At 42.7% G+C, this 15,193-nt stretch overlaps 1 protein-coding gene across 1 annotated transcript in view; it reads right to left on the reverse strand.

Annotated features, from left to right (window-relative positions):
- Positions 1-15,193, reverse strand: part of LOC148039258 (uncharacterized) — a 60,630-nt gene that overhangs the window by 26,424 nt on the left and 19,013 nt on the right. The window contains exons 2-6 of the mRNA XM_087675145.1: positions 12,158-12,386; positions 11,883-12,043; positions 11,644-11,789; positions 11,416-11,478; positions 10,881-10,973 (exon numbers count right to left, since the gene is read on the reverse strand). Coding sequence (XP_087531271.1) covers positions 10,881-10,973; positions 11,416-11,478; positions 11,644-11,789; positions 11,883-12,043; positions 12,158-12,386 — 692 coding nt within the window. The remainder of the gene's footprint in view (positions 1-10,880; positions 10,974-11,415; positions 11,479-11,643; positions 11,790-11,882; positions 12,044-12,157; positions 12,387-15,193) is intronic.

The raw sequence follows: 15,193 nt of genomic DNA on the forward strand, positions 1-15,193 counted from the left end.
CGGAAAGGCCCAAATCCGAAACATGTAGGGCCTGTGAAAAGGAGCTCGAAGGTCGGTCTGTAAACAAAGGCAATGTGCCAACACCACTAATAGGCACTGATAAAAGGTCACCAACAGTGATTGAACCCTCTAATGGACGGAGATCCTGTAACAAATCACCTCGGGGAGTCATATGACTCGAAGCACCACTGTCCACTAACCAAGGCTGCGCAGAAGACACTGCAGCCACGGAAGAAGGATCCTCCTCCAAAGCATGGATATGAAGGAACACTGACTCATGGGTAACAGCTGGTGTAGAGGTAGAAGAAGGTTCCGATGTAGATCCACCCTTCGCTCCTGGACGAAGGTGAGGGTACTTTTTCCAGCATTTCTCCTCGGGATGTGTCCCTTTCCCACAGTGTGGGCACTTCGGTCTCTCTGAATCAGAGTCAAAGCCTGAAGAATTGTCCTTCTGCTTAGCCTTGGACTTCGTCTTTTTCTTCTGTCCTCCCGAACCTGCAACAAAGGCTCTAGTGGAGTCGGATCCACTAGCACTGACCTCTCTGAGTCGCTCATCATGCTCCAAGACAAGCGGGGATAGCTCCTCCCATAGAAGCTTCTCACGGGTCCTCGATGTAAGAAGGCTGGTGTAGAAGACATCAAACCGAGGCGATGGCAGCTGAGTCAAAAGAATCATAGCCATGTCGTCAGAAGATATCGTCCGACCGAGGGATGCAAGCTCATCCCTCATATCCTGTAATCTGTTGATGTGGTCCTTCATGGAAGGACTATCATCAATAGCGAGCATCCGCAACTTCGTTTCAAGAGATATCCGGTGGGCAAACGTCTTTTGCTGATAGAGAGACGCTAGCTTCTGCCACACGTCCGCTGCAGTCTTCAACCTGTGAACATGAACAAGGACAGAATCCTGCAAACTCAGAAAGAGGAAAGATCGGGCTCTAGAATTAAGCCAATCCCATAAGGCTGCACGATCCATAGATGTCCCATCTGCGGGATCCACCTGAGGCCGGGGAATAGGAACAAAAACAAGCTTCCAAAGATCAAAGGAGTCCAAGATACACTCCACCTTGCAAGACCATAAAAAAAAGTTGGAGCCATCCAACCGGTCCTCTTTGGGCAGCTGAGGAAGTACGGGTACCTGTACAGGGGGTACCAAAGGCTGCATCTTCGGCCCACTGGAAGGGGCTCGCCAAGATACATGAATAGAAGGGGGATGAGAACGAGGAATAGACTCCGTATGACGATCCTCGCGATAGAAATCACGCCTCCGTTCAGATGAATGTCGAGACAAAAGCTCATCATTTGAGTCATCAAAGCCTATAAACTGATGAGAAGACATCTTCGATATCTGCAAACACCAAAACACAACAAGGGAAGGTTGCCGGTGCCGAAACACAAATACCAGAAGCTCCTGAGCTGGCCGCCTTGCACAGAACGCAAGGATGATGTCAAACGCAAATGCTGACGATGCAATCACCACAGAAAAACAGCCGCCTACCTGAAAATGCAGCCTGGGAATAAGTCGCCAACAGGAAAAGAGCCGCCGGACGATGGAACAACAGCCAGAACAGCAAGGCGCAGGCTGGAAGGGTGTCGCCCAGCTGGAGGAGGGCCGCCCAGGCTGAAAACGCAAGCAGGAAGAGGTTGGTGATGACGTGGCAGCCACTGGAGAAGGCGCCAGCAGCAAACGCAAATATGTTGACACCAAAACAGGCCGCCTTGATCAAGGAGATGGTGCAGAAGGTGACGCCTCAGCTGTTGGAGACGTCTTGACCAGCAAACGCAAAGTTGTGGGTGTTCTCCCGCGTAAAACTCAGCTCCGTGTACTCTCCTTCGGCTTTGATACCATGTGAGAGTGCGCTGCAGAAGAGGAAATACGAACACAGAGGGAGAGAGAGAGAGAAAGCAGAAAATAAGGAAGAGAAATCTGCACTGACTGAAATGAATGCTGAATACACTGAAATGGACTGATCAGTCCCTGCACGCAGCCAACAGCGTCAGTGAGGGCACCAGATCAGGCTGATGATGATGGCAGCACCACCACGGGGGAGAAGGAGTGTCGGAATCTGCAAGAAGACAAGTGATCAAGTGGGGAGGGGGGCTGCCAATAAATAGGCAACGGACAAACCCTAACCCTAACCCTAAAATGGGTGCAAACCCTAAAAGTGCCCTAAAATGGGCGCCCCACCACAGTGACCAAAAAAGTGGCCGGGCAGCAAGTGGCTACCCACTAAAAGAGGCCAAAAAGAAATACACAACCTAAGACAGCTAGTCGAGAGTAACTAGCCTCCCCCATCATAACACATGACAGACATGTCAGAGCTCCTAATGTCCTCGTCTGACTTAGACTGAGGCTCACAGGCAGGAGATAACAAGGCATGACAAACATGACTGCTAACACATTTACCATGGCAAATCAGGCAGGTGATGTATTTACATGTGTCCAAGGAGGATATGTTGGATGGCAACAACTATTCCCTATGGTTCTTTATGATGAAGAATGTGAATGTGCCGATTGCAAAGAAACTTTGGGATTAACAATGAAGAAGTTAGGCCCGGAGTTATGGCTCCTATTATACCTCCTCCAAGAGGACGTGGACAATAGGCAACTCAACCTATTCAGCCTGCTCCAACTCAACCACTTCCCCAAATATCAATAGCACAAAAGGCATAGGACACACGGGATGCACAAGCTTTGTCATCGGTAGATTGCATTGGCAATTCAGTGGTCTATCGTCCCTCACATTTTGTCTACAGCTTCTTCATGAGAACCATGGTTGACCTTAGAGCAAATGTTTGCTAGAAAGAATGAGACATGCATCTCTTTCTTAAAGAAAGAGCTCGAGACTGTGAAGATGGATGAGAGTGATTCTATGTAGGATCATCTAAATAAAATTCAAAACTTGCGTGAGAAGCTTATGAATGTAGATGAGTATTACTCAGACGCGCAATTGATATCTACTACCTTGATTTTATTACTGCCCTCATATTTGGCCTTTCATACGGCCTTGAATCTCACCATGAGGATTTCTCCACAGCCACTTACTTTCCTTCAGTTGGTCAGTTTACTCTTAGAGAAAGAGCAGACAAGAAAGAATAGTACTGTGGATGTTGTAGCCTCTGAGTAGGCTTTTATGGCATGGCAGAAGGGCAAGGGCAACCAAGCTAAAAATGCTCCGCAGAGCTTTGGGACATCAGGTGCTTCACAAAGTAGTAAGAAACCGCGGGGCCCCCGGAGGGGGGGGGGGGGGGGGGGGGGGGGGGGGGGGGGTTTCGGGGGGGTCATGCAAACCAAGAAGGACAAGTGCCACTAATACAAGAAGCCAAGACGCTACACCACTGAATGTAGAAAGTGCATAGCCAAGGAGAAGGAATCAGGGATGTCTGTTTCTGATGCACCTTCTATTGCTACTTAGTCCGCGTCCTTTGTTTTGCAGACAGGGGCTATTGTTTTTTCACATCCAGCTATGACTCTTCTTGGGCTAATAGAGTATTTAGCTCTACAGAGGATGTGAGTTACAATGGTGCTTCCAAGCACATCACATCTCATAGAGATTGTTTTCTTCTGTTATTGCAGCCCTAGTTGGCAAGTCTGTACAGTGTGCAAACAATGCATCATACCCTATTAGAGGCATTGGGGAGATTGTGTTGGCAGTCATTGATGGCTCTATTATTCGCTTGGAGGATGCCTTATTTGTGCCAGGCATAAAGAAGAATTTGTTATCTATTTCTTCTTTAGCAAGGTGTGGTTTACATGTCACCTTTGATGATGACAGATGTATGGTCAAAGATAATGAACACATGACTTTGGTTTTGATTGGCACTCTACGTCATGAGTTATATGAGTTGGATGCTTTTTCAATTGATTAGCCGATCTATCTAGCATCTACTCTCACTCCTATTATGTCACAGGCAAAGTCATGGCATGCTCGCATGGGGCACGTAAACTATGGTAGTTGGATGCTTATGCAACATACACAGATGCTTGATGATTTATTTCTCTTGGAGAGACCTCCTAAGCATAGATGTGAGGAATGTATTTTGGGGGAAATGCATCATTTTTCGTTTCCCTGTAATGTTGCTTTTAGGGAAACTGCCAAATTACAAATTGTGCACATAGACAAAGTCATTGGGTGGTTGTTACTATTTTGTCACTTTCATTGATGATTTTACTCGCTTTTACTGAGTCTACTCTTGGTGAAAAAGTCAAAAGTGTGTGCTGCCTTTTTGGCTTTTGTAGCACTTGTTGAAAATCAATCTAGCTACAAGGTAAAGACTCTCCGTTTGGACCAAGGGGGAGAATACATGTCTTCTATATGCTAAATTATTTTTTGAAGCAAAAAGGCATTGTTCATCAGTACACTACTACTTATACTCCGTAGCAAAATGGGATTGTAGAGAGGAACAATCGGTCACTCATGGAGATGACCAAATGTATGCAAAAAGCAAAGAGTTTGCCACAACTTGCCATGTTTTGAACAAGTGTCCCACCAAGGCATTAAAGAATGTAACGCCTTATGAGGCTTGGAACAGCCAAAAACCTTCTATTGGACATTTTCGTACTTTTGGGTGTCACACACATTCCCAAGGTACTCAAGAAGTTGGATAACAAGGCTGTTAAATACATTTTTGTGGGGTACAACAGTGAGAGCAAAGGATATAGATTATATCATCCTGTCTCTAAGAAGGTATTTGTTAGTAGGGATGTGGTTTTCAATGAAAAATCAGAATTATACCTTGTTGGTTTTGAGACATATCAGGCTGCCAATGATGTATTTGAAGGGCTGTTGCCCATTTCTTTCAGTGATACAGCTGGAGCTTCAATAAGTGAACTTAATGTTTAGCCAACTGCTCCATTGGGTATTCAAAAAATCAGCCTACGGCTGATTTGAATATTCAGCAAGGCGCTAAATTTAAAATTCAGCAAAAGCTTATACACAGTCAAGAAGCTAGACAAATGCCTAGATGATATTTGCGGACTATGAAAGATAGTCATCTGGATGCTCCTATTGCTGGTCGTACTAGAAGGCAAGCTCATATGCACAATGGTACACATACCATGGAGTTTGTTATGGCAGCAGATACATTTGATGATGAAGAGCATGAATGTTTTGAGGATGCACAACATAGTGTGCATTGGATTGCAGCAATGCAACCTGAGTTTGATTCCATCATAAAGAATCAAACATGGGATTTAGTGTCCTTGCCTTTTGGAAAGAAAGTCGTTGGTACAAAGTGGGTCTATAAGCTGAAAAGAAATGTACATGGATCCATTGACAAATATAAGGCCAAGCTTGGGGCCAAGGGCTACACACAGAAGAAAGGCATTGGCTATGAGGAGACATTTGCTCCTACATCTCACATGACTATCATTAGGTCTATGGTTGCTTTGGCTACCCATTATGGATGGACTGTGCATCAACTTGATATAAAGACTGCATTTTACATGGGGACCTTCAAGAAGAAGTGTATGTACAGCAGCCCATTGGTTTTGCAATTGTGGGATCCCAACACTTTGTGTGCAAGCTAAAAAAGGCTTTATATGGTTTGAAGCAAGCTCCTCGAGCTTGGTATGCAAATATTGATGCCTTTTTACTCAACCAAGGGTTCATAAACAACTCATCAGAGTCTACCCTTTACGTATGTAAAGAGGGGGGATCCTTGCTGGTCATATGTCTATATGTCGATGAACTTTTGCTTACAAGGACACATGCTGATCAAATTTCAGCATTCAAACAAAACTTACAACAAACTTTTGAGATATCATACTTAGGACCTTTGCGCTATTACTTGGGCATTCAGTTCATTCATGATGCTAGAGGCATTGGATTGTCACAGTCTAGATACATTGGTAAACTTCTTAAGAGGTTTGGCTTATAGGATTTCAAGCAAGTTTGTACACCAATGGAACCTAGACTAAAGCTATCATTGCATGATAACAATGACTTGTTTAATATCCATACAAATGCTCCAGTAGTTGGATGTCTTATTTACTTATGTAACACAAGGCTAGACATACAGTTTGCAGTTTCAACACTAAGCAGATATATGCCAGCCACACATCAAGTATATTTTCTGTTACTTGCGCAAGATACTAGGACTCTTGGATTGCTTTATGCCAAGGGGGAACCACTGCATTTACATACTTACAGTGATTCCGATTGGACTAGTTATTATGATTCTCGTCACTCCACTAGTGATAATTGTTTCTTTCTTAGCTCATCTTGCATCTCTTGGCTTAGCAAGAAACAATCGATGCCAAGGCAAGAAAGACCTAAGAAGGGCAACGCTAAGCGATCAAAGATGGGGACTCCACCTTAGCAGATGTCCGAGCACTCGCCTTCATTGTTGTTTGTGCTTGTAAATCTAGATTCACTGCCTCTGAAAGGAATGTATGACCCAAGCTCACAAAAAAAATTGAATAATGAATTAGATCGAATTCATGGAGGGTGCGCCAAGCTACCCCCAGTTGGCCGCCAACCCTAGCCAAGGGGATTCCAAATAACCGTGACAGGAACGTGGACTGAACCCGCCACAAGAGATCTCTCCATGGATTAGTTTATACATAGGAAGACGCTTGGATGCAAGGGAAGCTCTGGCTATAATTTCCCTGCCTCCAGTCCTACTCAAATGATCTACGTGACTCGAGATAGATTCTTGAGGCCCTATTACTAATACAAGGGGAAAAACTTGCAGGAAATAAGACGCATCCTCACGGATTGCGGGATTCATCCTTTTTGGACAAGATTTATATCTCAGTTAAGATGCTAATATATACAGTTTGCTTCCAAGGAACCTGTCTGAACTGCTTTCATGTCAGTGCCATAAGTTACGTGAACGAATCCTATTCCCTAAAAGGCTTAATTAAGCAAGCTGATTTTAAATGTCACACATAAATGTGATAGAACTTAATTAGATAACTAAAGAATGCCTATTGAGAGAAGCGGATGGGCAGAATCCCCAACAGGTCCGTCCTACGAGAGGGTGGTCCCAGAATACACAGAGGCTTCTCACAAGGTTCTGCAGTCGCACGATCCTTAGATAATATTAGGTTTGAACCCGATTCATGCCATTTTAGGAAACCGGAATGGGACTATGCCCTATGGGCAGAGAGGTTGGGCAACGCATCCCTCTCGTTTCTCATTCTCTTTGAACCAAGTGCGGCATGAATCTGCTTCGGCTTGGGTATCTCTGCGTAAAGAAGGATGTCCACGATCTGACGCTAGAATGCTATTAGGAGACCTTGGCCACTAGAAACCCAGATTTCAAGTCGATTCTAGTGGGTTCGGCCACAAACATTTCATTGCGAGGTAGACTCGAGAAACCCTAGGTGACAAACCTTGGAACATTCCATGGGAGTGCCGGCAACAATGCGTAGATTCGTTTCTCGATGGACCACTAAGAAACGTGCTTGGACAGCCGTTAGGCGAACACGTTACACACACGGCAATAAACCCTCATGGAGATCGCCCCAATGCACTACAAAGATTTTGCCCATCCATTTTCAAGCGCAGTGGCTTTCCCAACCATTAGTTTTGCAATCCACTCCATCGAGAGACAATGGTTGTTGGGTCTCACCAGTCCACTCTGTCAAGAGACACTGGCTATTTAACTCCTTCGGCTCCACAGTTCACTCCACTGAAAGACAAAGGTTGTTGCCTACTTGTGGCTCCACAAGAGCTTTCTCTTTCCTCTTATTCTCATTGATACCTAAGATTTATAGGTTCTTCCTAGTTCAAGGCTTTGGATGTTTCAACCATAGCTTTGTGGCTAGGCCTTTATATTTCATCCAACATGGAGTAACGAAGCTCGTGGCCTCTCTCCCCAGGTTGAGTCTCAGGTTCTATCAACTCATTATGTCTATTGTTCTTCACTATATCTTACCTTATAGGTGGAACACTAGGATCATCGGGTGTATCTTCTTCTCTCTCACCTCTTTTTCGCTCCTTTTTGGGCATAAGAGAGGATGTTTGAAAGCCCATTCATTAAGTTCGTTTCATTACCTTAATTTCTATTTTGGTTTCCATTTACAACCCCAAAAAGAATTTATTTGTATCATTAGCTAGTGTCTAGGCACCACTCGAGAGAGTTAAATGGCTCATGTGCCTATAAATACTAAGTAACGCATGGGAATTCATCCATACTCCACTCCACACTAACTCTCTCATTCGTTCTTCATCATTCCCTCATCACACCTTTAGCCTCAGCCCTCTACTACTACTATCCACGCCCCTACCTTGGCACATATCTCAATTTGTGGTGATGTCTAGCTGATCATGACGTCATACCAACGAGTGGGAGGTCATCTTTACATTGCCATCAAACACTCCAAATTGTTGTGTTTTCAGCCTAATACTTTATTCTTCATCATTTGTACTGCTGCATTTGCTGGTTTCACTCCTTCCTGGACTTGTACAATAGATTATCTTCATCATTATTGTTGTTTTCAGCTCCTACTACCACCCCAGCACCCAAGAGACAGTTCCCAACCATCAGCCAACTTATGAAGGCTTCGTTTGCAGCAAATTCAAGCCATTTACAAAGGTTACCCCATCTTTATCATCTCTGCATCAAACATCTGCGTTTTTGTGTTTCTTTCACTCTTGAGTACTACATTTCGCTCCCTGCACTACTTTCCTTCATCTTTCAGCATCTACTTTGATATTCTACTACCCGGAGGATTGTGTTTCGCTCCATTCAGCTGCAATCGAATCAACCAAGAAAGTGCAGTCCTCTCAGAGCATTGCTCCATTGTATCAACTTGATTTATTCAGCGTGGTTCAATGTTCATCATTCCTCATCATCTTTTCCTTCTGAGTTTTTGAGTTTTTCTTCACTCAGTGTTTGCCGTACACTGCATTTTTCCTCAGAAACCCTATTATCTCTCTAATATGGTATGAGTGCATACCGTCTCGTCACTTTTCTTGACACACAATATGTGGACAAGCTTTTGCATAGGTTCAACATGCAAGACTGTAAACCTATGAGCACTCCGATGGAGCCAAGGCTGAAGCTGTTCATGCATGATGGTAGTGAGATGCCTAATGTTGCAATTTACACAGCCATGTTGTTGGCTGTCTTATTTATCTTTGCAACACACACCCTAACGTACACTTTGTAGTATCTCAAGTAAGCAAGTTTATGCACAGCCCACAAATAGTACATTGGCAAGCTGTTAAGTGGACCTTTCGCTATTTGCAAGGTACTCATATGCATGCATTACTATTTCCCTAGGGGGAGACTTGTAACTACATGCTTATAATGATTCGGATTGGGCTAGTGACTCAGACACCCATTCATGCATTTCATGTTGGCTGTCTTATTTATCTTTGCAACGCACGCCCTAACATATAGTTTGCAGTATCAAATGCAACTACAAGCTTACAGCGATTCAAATTGGGCTGATGACTCAAATACTCAGCAGTCTACTAATGGACACTGTTCTTTTTGGCCGTTCATGCATCTCATGGCTTAGCAAGAAACAACCTACAATGGCTACCTCATCTGGTGAGGCTAGGTACAGGGTACCTTTCACAGCAACAGTGGAGTGTGTATGGTTGTGCACGTTGTTGGGCTGATCTACATATCTCGTTGGAGGGTCCTACATTTCTTCCAATAGTCAGAGTACTATTGCAATAGTATGAAATCTAGTGTTTCACGCTTGTAGAAAACACATTGAGGTTTACTATCATTACGTCAGAGAAAGATGTTATGCAAGAGAGATCAACTTGGTGTATGTTCCTACACAAGAAAATGTTGCACAAATTTTTGCCAAAGTGTTATCACATGAGAAGTTTGAGACTTTTCAAAAGTCCTTAAACTTACTACCCTTTGGTGATTGATCTTCCTTGTACTTGATCACATTTGCACTGCAAGGGGGGTGTTAGAATATGCCAATTCTGGGCAATGTCCAATACAATTTGTATGGTGTGGGCACTTATTTAAGTGTCATTGTAGGTATGTACACCTAGTGTCTTAGGATATTAAAGTAGTGACACTAGGCTCTAGAGTAAGTAAACCGAACTCTAGTTAGTTGGTGAAAGTGTGGTTAGATCAAACCTTAGACCTAAACCTTAGTTGTACTTTCACCTATCTTTTCAGGTCAGCAAGTACAATCTCTCATTCAGCTCTCGCACTATCTACTAACTACTGTTCACTCTCTTGTTTCTCTCTCCTCCATAGCTGGCAGCCTGTCCTTCACAGTCCATATATATGTTAGCAGACGTGTTGTTTCAATGTCCTCTACTGTGCTCATTCTCCTAGAGGCCATTTGTAAGCCTCCGCCAAAGTCTAATGAGGACACCTGGAGATTTGACACATTCTTTGTTTGTCAGTCCTTTCCTTGTGACAATAGCCTTCACCACAGGCACATCAAATGGAGATTAGGGCTTCTCTTGCTTGTCCATGGCATCCTCTGCTCCGTCCCACATAGTCTACATAATTCACGGCCCTCTTCCACATCAAACAACATCTTCTTTTGCCATTCTGGACACTCTCTGCTTTTTAGCTTGTAACACCTTAAGAGTTACTGAACCACACAAGTGTGCTGAAATTATAGCTTAAAAACCCCATTCAACAAATTTGTGCTGCTTATTAAATTTTATCTGAATGTTCCTTCAAAGTTGTAATCATTTCCTGTCAATATTGCTTTATCCCTATCATTAATGAATCAAGTTGAGCAAACAATTCTCTCTTTTCCCAACAGATACATCATTAACAAACTCCTGCAGACAGTTTTCAGCTGAAACAGCTACAAGGTCTCCTGGACATTCCAAGTCAACATGCTTTAATGCTCTTTATTCTAAGCATGTCTATGCCTATTGGACTTAATTCTATCAATTAAGTTATGATGGCACAGTAAGTTGAAATTGAAAGCTTACTGGATTGTATGCTTCATTGCTGATGCCGATTTCTTTGAGAAGTGATGAAACCATCCCTGTGAAATAATGCAAAATCACAGTGCCCATACCTACCTGGAGGAAGACAGACCACATGTCACCCACAAGAGTAGATAGCACATGCACGTGCACAGGCAAATGCACACACCTTACTAATAGCTTAGGTTATGGTGTGAGAAACCTGGCAAACCCCCCCCACACACACACACATGCATTTTTCTAATATGGTACTTGTTATTTCGAAGGCTGGGCTTCCTTCCAGCCTCATCACCCAATCGTAATTGCAATCAAAGGTTAAAGGTCCTGCAGAGCCACCCAGCTGAGAGTTGAACCTGAGATCTTGCACAATTCACACACCCACTCTACCAGTTGATGCTTTTTTCACCCCAAAAAGTTGTGTCCATGTGCATGCACACAATGCACATGCACATGCATGCTTGTGCATGTGCATGTGCGTGTGTCCTATAGAGCAGAAAAGACAACTATGAGAAATAAAAAATCAATACAGTAATCTGACCACTGAGCCATACAAGACTATGTAAAGTGTACTCTTGCGCCCTGTGGGAAGCAGCTTCATCCCCTGCAAATTATGACAATGTTAAGTTACTATGAGTAGTAATATGGCACAAATCTGGAACCAATACACATCAGCTACAACTACAATGTGTGGGGTGTGTGCATTGTACATCTGTGAATGATTTTGCCTCCGCCCATCTACATGTACCTAAAAAACTCTCAAGTTTACCTGAAACAGAAGTAGCAAGATGATCAAAAAGACGCCTAATGTCATTCCACTACCATAATAAAATGGTACCCAACTGCTGACGATTGGAGCAATTAACAGCAATATTAGGCCTGAAAGCAAGAAAAAAAGGCGGACAGGCCAAAATTCTGCAGCATCATGCCAACAAAAAGTCAAACCAAATTCAAATATCACAAAAAGAAAGCTCACTAAACATCTAATTCATAATCATCATGACACACCCTCATCAACTGTGACTGTCAAGGGCACGTCTGTGATAGAGTCTCTGATCCTTAAATCTAAAAGCCTCGTCTCAAAGGGAGACATTAGTCCATTCCAAGATCCCTTTTCAAGGGATTTCCAATTCTCCTTTGCACACTGTCCCAAATCCAAAGACTCATTCCTGAAAATCAAACTGGTTACACTTAGAATAGAAAATATGTATCTTCATCAGATTAGCCTTCCTCAAGCTCCAACAAGATTCTGAATGCAGCAAATTACATAGAAATCAACTTACGTATGGAAGCAAACATCCACTTTTGGAGGACTTTGCATTATATTACGTCTCAATGTCTCAACTTTGACTCGAAAGGAGTCAGCATATTTATGCAAGTTTCGAAGCCTAGAAATAGCTGGTATCCGCACCCGCATGCAGGACAGTAGTTCCCCATGCTTGACACCAGGAGATGTCTCAATAAATGAACCAGATGACCGTCGGAGAGTCAAAGGTGCACCAACATGAACATCTGAAAAAAGACATACAGCCACTTACAAAAAGCACCAAAAAACTTGTTTAGTTAACGGAACAAATGAAATGTTGCACAGAAGGCATGCATTTATAAGCCCCAATTGAATAAATCCCCAACATGGAATGAGACACCTGGCCACGCTTCTATGAGCCCCAACTAAATGAACCCCAACATAGAATGAGATACTCTCAAAAGTGGATGCAGCAATGGCAGCATAGAAAACTGCTGTAATAGACTGTGTAACACGAGAGAGGAGAAAAGAGAAACACTGCAAATAAAAATAACATTGCATAAGAACTCAAAAAGAAAGAGATGCTCTAGAAATGGAATCCATATACCAAGACGGGAGACAGTACAAAAACAATGTGAGTCACCGGCTGTGTGGGCACTGGCACTGGCTCTCTCTCTCCACTGGTACATGTGAAGTATGTAGAGTGATACAAACTGAGGAGGGAATTTGAATATAGAGGCATAAAATGATTAAAAATATGCATGAGATCGGCCAGCTGAAAAAAATAATGATCAAGTTGGCTGACAGAAAATGCCCAAAACCTCATAAATGGAGCACCAAAAAAAGCCTAAAATTGTCTACAGTGCCTAGTCCATTGGAACATGCACAAACTCACACATGAACTGACATATCCGCTAACAGATACATAGCCCAAGGCACTTGCCTATGAGGAAACACGTGCTCTACGAGAATGCATGCCAAGAAAATATAATGTCATGAGGTTGCAAAGATGTACCAAAAGGTTGTTAGATGAGTAAGTTATTAAAGGGTCAAGAGGCTACAAGAGTGCACCCCAAGAAAATATAATGTCATGAGATTGCAAAGTTGTACCGAAAGGTTGTTAGATGAATAAGTTATAATAGGGTCGTGGCTTTGATATCCTTGACACAATGATTTTAGGGTCAAGAGGCTTTAATATCCTTGACACATTGATTTCAACTCTTGGGGCGGTTGGTCATTGATTGGTTGGGGCAAGTAAGGCTAGTCGAGGCTATCTTTGGCAGGAAAGTCCTCAATTGAATAGTTAATGGTTAAAGTTTGCATCACAAGCAAGAAGCCTTCTAGGGGCTTTGTAGTAGGCTGCAATATGCATGAAGTATCCACAATCGGTACATGTGCAGCCTTGCCAAGGGCATTCGACATTGTCTACATTGCACATTTTCCATATATAACCAAGACTACTTCAAGGCTTCCACCATCTTTCACAGCTCCTGTTGTTGCCTCTTGCATTAGTCATGAGGTCTTATGTTGTGTTGGTCTCTATCCAACTTTTGTTCAACTAAGGATCTTATTGGGATCCCAAATTTTTCTTATCCCTACTCCCTAATGGTCTCGTCTAGCACATCATTAATGTTTGATCAATCTAGACCCAGATTTCCTGCTATGATTTCATAAATCAAATTACATATAGAATTGCACATCAAGATCTAATTAGTAGGGCATCCTAAATTGGCTTTGCCATCAACAACAAAGCTCTTTGTATTTCAACATCATAGTTGCCAAGGGTTTTTGCTGAAATGAGAGGTATGATTCAGATTTTATAGGTTTCATATGAGTTTCGTAAACCTCTAGAAACAAGATTCATTCAAGATGGATAAAAGACTATGAGACTTTATACGTATGCCCCATGGACCCAAATATTGAGCTCAAAATGCATTATAAACTGATTAGCTCTTTAAAACAGCCCCAAAATATGTAAATTACCAAAAGTTTCACTAAACAGTGCAGAGTCCTAGAGAGTTTCTGTGTATGATAAGCAAAACCCTAATTTGGGAGGATCCTTCTACATCTATAAATAGACAAGCTGCCCACCATTCAGTCGATCCTTGTTAGTAGGTTTCCACCTTCAACACCTCCTCCAGTGGCTGTCCAGCCTTTGCAAACTTTTCCCATGTCACGATCAGCCCCTAGCACATCTCCACTACTGCTCACTATTCCCAGCTGCTAGCAATTACTCCTACAGCACTCTGCACTCAAGATCCATCTCTGTTGGACATCACGCTCTAACTACACCCTCAGCCCACTCCCATGAGAGCTGTTAGCTATTGGACAACTTTGCCCTTGAGCATTCTACACATTCTCTCATTCATTTACAGCATTGACTCATTCACTTTAGAGTTCTATTTCTTCTCTCTTTGTGTTTGTGTTTTGCGTTTTTTGTGTTGATTATGCTACTGTTTGAGTTATTGTGTTTAGTCGTGTTCATACATTCTCTGTTTTCTCTATGCAAACCCTAACTTATCTTCACATGGTATCAAAGTTGGTGTCTTTTAAAGAGTATCCTATGGCTATTGTGGAAACCTTGGTTTGTGCGAGGTACACAAATGACACGTAACTGATTCATAATGGCTCAAAGGACTCCATCATCGGATCCTTTGTTGCTTTCTCCAACTATTCCTTCAATGGAAGTCCTGAGGAGACATTATGGTCTTGATGTAAAGCACAATGCTCCATCTACTTAACTTTTCTTTTAGAGATCATTCACAACAGTCCAACTCTTCTTGTCTCATACTCCTTCACAAGGTGTATCTCAATTGGAGCACTCAACTGATGAGATTGATAACCTCTCAATTAAGGAAAGAATATCCACTTGGGACAGCCGAAAGTTAGAACTCTTCACAATCAAGCCCAATGGCAAGTTTCTACAATGCATTTGTGTAAGTCTAATTTCGTCTATACTACTTCAGTTATGCAAGAACTTACTATAAGTCAACAAGGAGACACAAATTGGTATCAATTGTTAAGTTAAATTTGCATTAGCTTGACTTAAAACAGCCCCAAAACACGCTTAATT

The sequence above is a fragment of the Lygodium microphyllum genome, chromosome 3 (genome assembly GCF_053477565.2).
Source record: "Lygodium microphyllum isolate KBCC chromosome 3, Lygodium_microphyllum_v1.1.10, whole genome shotgun sequence".
In the NCBI taxonomy this organism is placed as follows: Eukaryota; Viridiplantae; Streptophyta; class Polypodiopsida; order Schizaeales; family Lygodiaceae; genus Lygodium; species Lygodium microphyllum.